At 36.2% G+C, this 11,560-nt stretch overlaps 1 protein-coding gene and 1 pseudogene across 2 annotated transcripts; both read right to left on the bottom strand.

The window, feature by feature from the left end:
* Positions 1–830: 830 nt before the first annotated feature.
* Positions 831–5,665, bottom strand: LOC111285832 (homeobox protein ATH1-like). Of its 2 annotated transcripts, XM_089762982.1 has the most exons (6): positions 5,304–5,665; positions 3,527–3,756; positions 2,381–3,338; positions 1,634–1,986; positions 1,443–1,503; positions 831–1,253 (listed from the first exon to the last, which is right to left on the bottom strand). In XM_089762982.1, the coding sequence occupies exons 2-6, from the start codon at positions 3,553–3,555 to the stop codon at positions 1,089–1,091; spliced, it is 1,566 nt and encodes a 521-aa protein (XP_089619108.1). In that variant the 5' UTR covers positions 3,556–3,756; positions 5,304–5,665; the 3' UTR covers positions 831–1,088. The 2 variants fall into 2 exon arrangements, with proteins under 2 accessions (XP_089619108.1, XP_022731187.1); XM_022875452.2 differs by lacking the exon at positions 5,304–5,665 and adding an exon at positions 4,678–5,297 and having other exon boundaries at positions 2,381–3,756.
* A 2,629-nt stretch (positions 5,666–8,294) lies between these two features.
* On the bottom strand, positions 8,295–9,348 carry LOC111286102 (abscisic acid receptor PYL2 pseudogene; annotated as a pseudogene).
* Between the last annotated feature and the right edge of the window lie 2,212 nt (positions 9,349–11,560).

The following is an 11,560-nucleotide window of genomic DNA, read 5'->3' on the forward strand; positions in this document are numbered from 1 at the left end:
ATTGATGAGAAGGACCAAAGACAAGAATATATATATAGTAGTGTATAAGACGAACAATGGGCGAGTTATCTATCTCCGATTATGTGTAGGAAAGAAGAAATAGTGACTCTGACAGTTGTACTTCCAGATTTGCATGGTTTATTGCCAATAATAACCAGTTCCCCCCCCCCCCCCCCCAAAAAAAAAAATCCGAAATATGGTGAACAAACATAATGCTAACATACACTGTCCCAAAATTTTTCTAAGAAAATTTCACAAAGGATACGAAAAAATAATTCTTAGATAATATAATTTATTTTTGAACTATTTGCAGCAGATAGCTGAATAATATAATCAAGGACTTCCCTTAAATCGCAACAAAACAATCCTCTTTATTAAGGGTTGCTTCGAATATCTAATGGCCATATGCAGAAATTATCAGGGACGGAAATAAAATCAGGCAGGGACATCACTGCGGCCAATGCCAACCCTAAGTTTGTCTATATTCTTTTGATGCAGAAATTCGATGAGTCAGACACCTTGTATTACAGGGCACCAAAAGAAGTGGAGTTATGTGATATGTTTCAGAACAAGGGTAGATTCTTTGCCCACTAAAAATAATGAGGTTGGAAGTTAATTGTACCTCAATTGCTTAGACTTCTATGTAACTTATGACTAAAGTTATGTAATCTAATCCCAATGCATATATCAAATCGTCAGGTTCAACATTGAGGTCAACACTACTTCATGAGCAGCAACTTTTAGCCGCCATCACATCATGTATTATTATACTATTAATACTGGTAGTTTGTGGAATATCGTTGAGTAAATTGGTGACCCAAGAATCCCCATTACATAAAAACAAAAGTGACCACACCAATTAATTCCATGAAATTTACAATGAATTCATAATATTTTCAACAAAGGGATTCCTGTTAAATAGAATATATATGCTATTACTAATAGAATCATACCCTTAATGCTAAAGGTCCCAACTCTATGGAGCATCATGTACGATAGTAACCGGGTGGTGGATTTGTTTATTTCCTATTGAAACGTGCTCGAATTCATTGTCCAGTCGATACTATTTTTTCTTTCTTTCTTCAGCTTCAATTGCCGTTAAATCTTTGATTGCTGATGCTTATCTGGCTTCTGTGGTTGCTGTTGGTCCCCTCCTCATTTTGCCGAGTCTTTCTCCTGTTCATCTCTGAGTACATTTCCTCTATCATTGGTTTCCATAGACGAACACGAGCATTTATGAACCAATTGGAGACCTGGTCATTCATTGATTGATCCAAATGTACACAATGAAACGAATAAATCATATAAAAAGTGGGTTAAGAAACACCAGTTAAGCACAAGATACAGTGAAGACCACTCCTTTGGACTCTATTAGTAACAGTCTAACAGAGGATCAAAATACTTCACCAACACATTTAAGTCCAAAGATTAGCTCCAAGTACCTGACTCCTTGTTAAGCCACTTTTTATTGCAAGTAAATGTTTTTCTGCATCCTTAGGGTACCTGCAAATACAAAATCTATCAAAATGTGCAAAATTGTGCATAAATGTGAAATAAGTTATTGTCCTAGTTGACTATGACAAAATGATAGTTATGAACAATTGTAGAAGCAATTCTCCGGTAAGAAGCTCACGGATGAAGAAAGTTCTGAAACATCCATGCACGTAAAACGGACACAGACTTTTCAGGCAACCCCCTCTGAGGCCTCCATAATTGATCCTTCTTCTTTAGCTGCTGCAGTGCCCACTGCTCCTGGATGAATGAATTATGAAAAGACTTTTCCCTACCTCTAGTGCATCCACTGTCAAAATTTGCTCCCATAGCTAGGATTTGGTTGCTGATCCTCTCTCTTAGGTTCTTGTACAAGAAAGAGATTGTCTGTAGAGCAAAACTAGCATGCACCAGAGGGTCCAACTCAGTTGCAGCATGGAATGCAGATATAACTGTATGGACCTCATCCAAGCATTGACTGTATCTTTCATCAACCTGGTCTCATGAAGAGGGATAAAGCCATTTAAGTGCCAGAATGCTATGTCAAATACACCACAAAATAGAGAAAAGAAAGAAAATGGAGAAAAAAAAAACAGGAGAAACAAATAACTCAAATGGTTCGCTACTGCATAAATAAGCCTGCTTGCTTGACAAAGCCAACTTGCCCAATTAGAGCAGGCAAGGCTGAACTGAAGGTTATTCCACTGATTAGTCTCAAGAAGTCTTGAAGTTATGAACTTCAATCTAAGTTTTAACCCACATCAAATCGGCATCCCTCTTATATATTTGAATAACCAAGATAATTAAGCAGTTCATATTTCAAATTCAAGGTAATAATTGACGCAGACCAAAAATTATAAATTTACGAGCATAAATTGGACCAACATACCACTTGCAGTAAAGTCAGCAGTTGGGTTTTCTTTGCCTCAACTGTCCATTTTCGTACTTCTGCCTCTAATTGAACCTCAGAATTACCATTAATCTCTGGAAGCTCACTCGGATCCATCAGTGCCATCCTTCTTCCAGCTAGGAAGCTTGAGGAGAACGGATTAGTTGCTCCAGCTCCAATACTTATCTGGTCCAGATTTTCCAGAGAATAGCTTGCAATTTGAGCAAGTATTTCTTGAACTGCAAGAAGATATCTTGATCCTGATATCAATTCTGACACTTGAACTTGTCCAAGAGAATTGTAACTCGGAGAGAGCTCCTTAGCATTACAGGAAGTTTGTTCTGAGCCTAACCTTCTTGTATTCAAGCAGCAGTGATTTGCACTATAACACTTTATTTCAGAGGACTTATCAGGAATATTTTTCCCTTTGATGACAGCAGGCAGAGAAGTGGCAAGGTTTAAAGACAGCTCATTGCTATGTTTAGATGAGCCACAAGGATAATCCATGCTCATATTTGCACCATTTGATGCTATCCACCCATTTGGATCAGGACATCCTATTGACGAATATGGTTGTAATGCTGTCTTCAATGGGTTTTTCCCAACAAGCTCCAAAGGAGCAGGAAACTTCTCAAAATCCCACTTACTGTTCATATTACCAAATGCTTCATTAAATACACAATTCACAGAGGTTACCATTGTAGAGTTTATGTCATCAGAACATTCAGTTGACAAGTAAGTCCTAAAATCCTCAGGGTAGATTGAAGGGGCTACATTTGCTAACTCGTTTAAGTTTTCTTGAAGACCAAACCTTACAGGTGGAGTTGAAGAGATGGGTGTTCTGCCTATGAATTGCTCTTGAAACTTGAAGTTATCTTCTGAACCTGAATTGCCAAGTGAAGCATCACTCACAACATTCCTTCGAACAGATGCAACCAACGCATTAGAGTCAAAGAACCTGACACGATTAGTAATGTGAAGATCAGCACAGAGATCACTGATAAATTCTCCTTGCACCGAGGGAAGCACTGGAAACCCAGCTAGTGTCTGATTTTCATTGATGTGGTTAAATAAGTTGGAGTCAACTATTGAATTTGGGATTGTCTGTGATGGGCTACCATCAATAACAACAGAATTTTGGCTTACCATGGCTTGTGGAATGCTGAACATATCATTCTCCATTACACTGTGGGCAAAAGAATCACATGGCCACAGGCATAATCAGCTCCATCATTTGGGGGTTCTTAGGCTTCATATGCACGTTAAGCCAATTTAATTTCACTATATAACAACTTCCTTAAGTTCAACTCTCTGGTGAACTATGATATTATGTCCTCCTGATCAGTCTATATCTGCCTATATGATCCACCAAGAACCTGGAAAATTGGTAATGAAATGAAATCACCAAATTAATGTACTATATTGAAAAGAACACTTCACATACTCGCAAAGAAGATAGAGGAAGAAACTTGTGATCACCATTCCGAGACCAGAGTTTTAAGGTGGTAGCAATTTTATTAGATCCCATTTTTCTTAATAAGAGTACAGAATTATGGTACACAGACTTCTCATAGGCATTATGTGAATGATTTAACCTTTCAAGATCATTAAGGAGTGAGGACATTTCCTGCCCCACTCTTACAAAAGGATAAGATTGTTGATAGAGAAATCTTTGACCACAAATTCGAAGCGCAAAGGATCTCAGACAGAGTAAATGGAACTCGCAAGGCCACAAAAATAAAGCTGATTTGAGTAACTCAAATCCATGCGAAAGTAAAAAAGAACAAAAAAAATCCTATGTCAATGAATCGCTAGAGAGATTGAGCGGAATTTTTAAGATGATTGATTATACGTGTTGCTTCTTTTTGTGAAATAAGGGGTCATCACATCAGTACCACAGCCGCATTAATTGGAAGAAGATGTGTCTGATCAAAAATACATGCAGAGTACTAAATAAAAAACATTAATGTTATCAAGAAAATCTATCCGGGAAGATCAAGATATGAAAAAGAACTTTAATGGCTGTAGTACTTAACAGCTGGAAGTGGTATGGAAATGCACACAAAAGCCAAAGCAAGGCAAGAACAGCAGGATACAGCACAGTGACAAGAAAGTCTAAAGTTGAACCAAAGGAAGAAGATGATAAAACATAGAAAGCCTAGAAGTTCATGTTTGAACAGTTCATGTAGTAGAAAGTAAACCTTGAAGCTTTAGAGGCTTCAAAATTCAATTGCTTTTGTGCTCGTATGCTTTCGTGCGTGTCTGAAACAAAAGTTAAGCTGAAAAAGATGACCAACCTGCATTTATACGCAGAGTAGCTTTCAACCTTGCATTTATCTAGCAATAGAAAACCAGCTGAGGAAACTATTTTTCCTCGCCCAAACCTTAATTATAAAAGCAAAATATTAGAGTAGAAGAATTTTCGTGCAGATTCATAGGAATTCCAGGGGATCTAGGATGTGAAATCCTTCACTCTACTCAAAATATAAAGTGGGTTGTAACTATATTGATTGACAAACGCATGTAAGCTTTTCTCAAAGATCCCCAAAAGAAGCCATTGCAATGCAAAGTTCACATGAAATCATTGGTTTTCTGTTTCTCCATAAAAAAGGAGCATTGTCAAAAAGCCAGAAAACAGTGGTGAAAAACTTTGTTTTCTTCTTTAACAAAAAGAATAAGGTGAAAAAGCTAATAGGATTCATGCATTATCCCCACCTTTCAGATGCTCATAAAAAAATGAAATAAAGAAACAAAAAAAAGCCAACACAAAAAAGTGGGGTTAATTTGTTTGCATGAACAGAAAAGTGGAGTTTTCTCCAATAACTCGACTCGAACACCAAAAAACTGAGATTTTCACAATATCAGACCCCAACAGGATTCATAATCTCTCCCTTGCTGTCCACGAAGATTTAAATACACCAACCTCAAGAGTTTTCTGTTGCAGGCTTTAAAGGAGCCCTCCTGTCGCTTCTCTCTGTTTCTCTCTGATTTCCTTTGTCCTCCTCACTATCTCTCATCTGCTTCTCTGCAATCATCACAATCAAAATATCTGGATTCTCTCTGTTCAAACTTGTGTTCTTGGCAGGTCCTCTCAGCACCATTTTTTAGAAGAAAGTGACTTGCGTTTTTAGCTTATTTTAGACAAGGAAAGCCTAATGCTAATGTGTCTGATAAGAAAGATGAGTGAAGGGAGTAACAAAAGCCTTATACTTTCCCCTCTCGGCCTGAATCTAACAACTAAAGTTTTAAGCCAAACAAACAAATGCATCTGTGGAGGAAAAGAAACAAAGGAAGAGGGTGCAGTGTGCACTCTGAATATGATGATGCAAGCAATGCCAAAGTTGACGAGAATCTCTGGTGGAACAATATCTTTGACGAATTTATTGAAGTAATTACACGCTCCATCTAACACCTTTTTGGCTTTCTTTTAACTCCTCCAAAATTCCAAATTTCAAAAGCAGTTCAATTCTAGCGCTTAAAAGAGTCTTTATTAAAGAGTCTTTGTAGCTTGTAAGGTTAAAACCCTAGCCTAGACTAGTCATGATTATGGTGGTCTATGGACCAAATATTTTTGTAATGATGAAATAGTGAATAATAGGATCAGCTGATCTTCCTCTGCTCCTTGAATTTTTATCTTTAATGCTAATGTTTTAACATGTCTCAGAAACAAATAGACGTGCTTGTGGATCCTGATTTGATAATACAATCTTTTCCCTTTAGGAACTTTGTGTGGTCTGTGGTTGCATTGCCATGTGCAGTTTTTAAGACTAGTTAAAAAACAATCCTTGTTGAGCAACCAGCAGATATAAATAAATGATGGTAGGTAAATGTTTTTGCAGGCCTTAAATTTCAGAATGTAGTAGAATGGTTAAAATTATATATATATATATAAACTGAAAATATATAAACAGGACTCTTAGTGGAGTAGTCGTATTTAGTGAGAGGCCAAATATTTCTATATCAAGGAAGAGGGAAATGGGAAAAAGAGAAGAGCCGGAATCCTTGTCCGGATGTCCCACTCGATCGAAAACTGGGATGCGATCCCAATATTTGTATCAGACAAAAGCATATGAACGAGTTTGCCTTAGGGACTAGGGTAGTGGTATTTGACATGTAGAATATGAGGAAGAGTGGAGCCTTCCCTAAAGACAAGGACAAGGCAGCCCAGTAGAAGGAAGCGAGCTCTTCTGATTGCACATGCAGACAATAGAGCTTCAGAGCTGTATTTTCATGCAAATTATGCAAAGCAAAGAAGGAGACACAGATTCTAATAGTAACATTGCTTTTTTAACACTCTAAACATTATTCAAAACCATACAAGAAATAGTAAAATGTCAATTGCTTTTCGATTGCCTGCAATATAAACAAACATATTTACTATTAAATAAATGCATTGGCAGTTGAAACACTTATCGGTGTTTGAATAGTTTTGATCCGCTGAAACTTGGCAGCTCCAAAATCCACAAACATAATAATATGATTAGGACAAAAAGATAAACAAAATGGGCCGAAGGCCAACAAAATACAAGTTCTGCATTAAGCTAAGCCCAATAACTAATAATCTAGGGCTTTTGACTATGGTTAAGAAACTGGCATGAAAATAAGGCCCCTAAATATATTTATTTCAGGGCTTGGCACTGCATTGATTTGTCTATTTAGCCTCTAGCTAGGCCCAGAATGAAAGCTCAAGTCTAATCAGTTTGTGAAGCCCAGATATCATTGTTTTGGGTTATACTGGGAAGAAATTGAGATTGAAACTGTAAATTGTGGTACAACTTTTTACTTACAAAATATCACAAAGTCATCTGATTATTATATATTTGGGGCTTGGAATTTCCCCTTCTAACAGTGTTGAAAAAGTGATAGGATCGTGAAGGCTCACAAACCTGAATTATCAGATGGAAAAGAAAGGCAAGATATGATTATCCCCACTCCTTTTCTTGACTCCCCTTATCAAATGTGATAGCATCACGGAAAAGAAAACTTATGGATTTGATCTCTTTATTTGTTCTGAAAACATTTAGTTTTGAAATAGATAAATTCATGATCGCTTTTCTTTCCACTATATGATATATAGAAAAAAGTGGGTAACATGGGGTTTGAGGCACAAATTAAAGAGAAAAGTCTTGATGGGGGGTTTCTTTCTTAGTCACATGTCCCTTGAAGTTGTAGCTCACAACTTTGCAGAAGGAAAGGTAAATATTTGATCTTTGCTTTGCCGTTGAATTAAGGGTTGACATTGAACCCACAGGAAAAAGTGGTGTACCAAATTGTTCACCTACTCTCTGCTCTTTCAACCCATCTCTTCAAAAAGTTCTCTCTCTCTCACTCCATTTCAAGTTAACCGGCATATCATCCATGAAATATAGTATATGCGTACAATTACAGCTCCGAGTTTTCCCACTTCCCACTAACTATTAGCAATGATAATTGAAATTTCATAATCCCCAAAAAAGCTTAATGGTCAATCCTTTCTATTATCAAACCATCAGACTTATATATAAGTGGGAAGCTGATGAAAATGTAATTAAAGTACTGCTCTATGCTCTGTATAAATTACATATGTGCACTGAAAATTCAGGTGAAAAATTAAAGTATTGCTCTATGCATATAGTTTTAATTTCCTGATCAAAATCATCATCAAAATGACTCGAATATCGCTTCCATTCAGTCCAAGCTGATGAAAAAGGACATTATTTCATGTTTAGGAGGAAATTTCAATTTTTCTTGTCAGGGATTAATCTGTGAATTTTTACAAGCATAAGAGGATGATCCTTGTCAACTGATGTTAAAATATATGCATATTAATTGTACATATTTTGAAAGCCTTCCTATGAACAAATATGAAACTGGCAAGAGAACAAAACAAACTGAATTATTGTTTCTTATTTGATTGGTCAAGCTTCAATAAAAATGAAGATGAATGGTTTTTCAATCATGTATTTAAGAGATTAAAATAATATATATGCCATAACAAATTAACAATATAACTGGGTTCGTCACCCGACAAAAACTAAGATATACAAACCAATCCCAAACTTCAAACCCCATTAATTAATAAATAAAAAAGAAAAAAAAATCCAACTTTCCCGAAATCCAGACTAACAAGAGTTCCAAAGAGATATCTAATCCATCCAACCAACTTCAATCTTCTTCTCAATCATGTCCATGAAGAGAACCCATTGCCACAACCCCAAGTTTCTGCAGATTCAACTTCACAACTGTATCCACAAACATTTTTGTATCTTCCCCAGTGTTCCCTTCTGGTATATCCACTATATAAGACTCTAAAACAATGGCGTAGACTTTCCCTTCCATATGAAACTCATTGACCGAAGTGACTGACCTGTAGTTTCTCAGCCTATGCTCACCTCCAACAACCCTAAAGCTTAATATATGCTTTTCATCATCCAAAATCTCTAGTCTTTCAGTACTTGTCGAAGCTGGAAGACCCGAGACGACAGTGACTTCTCTAATGCTTCCAACGTTGCCATCACCTCTCATGTTACAACTCTTGATGAAGTGTTTGTATTTTTGGGGGTTTTCGAAGCTTCGAACGAAAGGCCATACGGCTTGAGCTGGGGCGTCGATACGCTGCGTTATTAGCGATGTGCATGTGTTCGGTGTTGGCTCAAATTTATGGTATATGTCAATGAGAGGCTTCAGCTCCGCATATTCTTCTTGGGTTAGGCCCTGAGGAGGCGTTTGGCTTGAATCCATTGCTAGCTAGCTCTCCTTAGTCTCCAAGCTCTGTACCAGTTCACGGTTGCACGGCTTGCTGGTGTGGTTTTGGGTTGCAGGGCTTACAGCCAGACGAGCATACAAGGCAGGAGAAGGGATGAAGCCAATGAAGAAAAGTTGAGGCTTTTGAGTTCATGAAAGAAAGACCAAACGAGAGGCTTGCGGATGGGTTAAATGGGGTTATAGAGCGAGTATTTTTCGTGTGTGTGTGTGTGTTGTTGTTGTTAGACAGATATGCCCTTTGGGATTGCACTTTTTGACCAACTTGTCAGTGGTTTGTGTTTGTCCTTTCCTTAAAACTGTGTTTACTTCTAAATGAAGAGATTTCGTGGTTGGACCGTAAAATGGCTACATCAGGAAAAGATTTTGTCTTTAGCTTAAATCGATTGTGTTTGGGATTCTCTTCGTGGCGAAGATGACAAATAGATTATTGAACACTAGATAAACTCAACAATATTATACCTATAATGTGCTCACGAAATGTTATTAACGCATTCTCAATCCTTAGCCTAATTTGCCTAAACAAAATACTTAGCTTAGAATGTTGCCAATATCAACTATCATCCTTTCAATGTGAATCACCATTCATAAATTCTCTTCATTATAATTAACAGAACATTACATGTTTTTCTTAAGAAGATTTTTTTTTTAATTTAATGATAAGGATTCCTGGATTTTAAGTGATGACTTGTATTTTTAAAGTATTATTTCTTGTTTGTTTGTTTCTGTAGATATATAATCATCAAATTTGAATCGGTTTAAATTGATTGATAATTCATACATAAAACCAGACATGTGCATGAAATTGCTTCATTTAATGAGCTAGATTTGGACAAACAAGCACATATAATTATTTTGATACTCATACCGTACGTGTTTAGATTTAATTTGACAATGATATCGAGCATTAAAATTTTTTGCTTTGGCGTAAAGTCTAAACTCATAAACAAAGATATGTTAAAAGTTGAAACACACACACACACACACACACATATATATATATATATATATATATATATAGGATGTTTACATTCAAATCCAATTCCTGCGTTAATAATAACACATATATAAAGTATTTGTATAAATAATCAGTACGTTATTATGTAAATACTCATTAATATTTCCTTTGTATGGAATAAAAAATTATAAGGTAGAAAATGACAAGCAAAGAAGAAGACAAACATGTTGAAAAACCGAAGACAAAGTTGGGAAGAACAAAGCAAAGCTCATTGCCCTAAAAAAAAAAAACAAAAGGTGAGATTGTTCTTGAAACATCTTTAGTGATCTGTCAAATAATGTTAATGATAAAAGTTTGATACTACTTATTAAGTAGTATAATTAATTACTAGTTAATGATAAAATGTAGGGGAAGGGAGAGGGGCATTGTACGTGAATACTGAATAAAAATAGTAGGTATAAAATAAACAAACAAGATAAAAAAGGAAAGAAATTAATAATAAAAGAGAATAAAGACAAGTAGACTAAATGAAGGGTTGAAAAGGCAAGCTGGAGATTCGTGGATCATGTGACAACTCTAACAAACCCTTGCGTGATCATCTATAACTCCACTTTGCAGTTTGCAGGATTCACCAGCTGGCCCCATCCCCTATTCTTCACTTTTCCCTTTTATTTTTTTTAAGCTGTGTTTTCGTTTGTTACTCACTTTCAGAGATGTAATATAACGAAGTTATCCAGTGAAATAAGAAAGGGTCGTCATGTATGTGAGTACCGTATAGTTTCAGTTTCAGTTTCAACTTCCAAACACAAGCAAAGTTGAGAAAAGGAGAGAAAAACAGATATGGGACAGCTTTTGGATGCATGGCTGTATCTGGAAATGTGGAATGTATATGACTTTTAAATTAATACTATTATTATTATATATGGTATTTGCTTCTCAATATATCAAACAAAACAGATTCATTGCTTTGGGACTAGTCTCATCTCATTCTGATAAAATTGTACGGGCCATTCAGCTGCGTTTCAGCATGAAGCATCAAGGAAACATAAACTTCGAATGACGTTAGCAAGGAGGTAACAATTTAAATGAAGAGGGAAAAGGCCAAAAAGAAGCTGGTCAAAAAAATAAACAAAGGACACCTAGAGCCTAGAGGGGAGGTCTAGCAAAGGGTACAGGGTAGTAGTAAAGCACAGGACAGTTCATTTCTTAGGATAAAAGCCTTACCTAATGCCTTGTACTAAATATCACCATGCTAAAAAAACCTTAGCTTATGTTTCGGTTAAAGTTTGTAAAAAGAAAAAGAACAGGTTAAAAAAACCCTATCAATAAACCACTCAATTGATTAACTAATGGTCAAAATTTTTGGTTTTAATCCTAGGGAGGCTAGTTGTTAATAAACATTTAAGCATGCGACTTTTGTTTTCCTTCCTACCGGGTAATTCAATTCTGGGAAAAGAATACTCTAGTAGTGGTATATAAGA

The sequence above is a fragment of the Durio zibethinus genome, chromosome 6 (genome assembly GCF_047325235.1).
Source record: "Durio zibethinus cultivar Kanyao isolate XHJ-2024 chromosome 6, ASM4732523v1, whole genome shotgun sequence".
Classification (NCBI taxonomy): domain Eukaryota; kingdom Viridiplantae; phylum Streptophyta; class Magnoliopsida; order Malvales; family Malvaceae; genus Durio; species Durio zibethinus.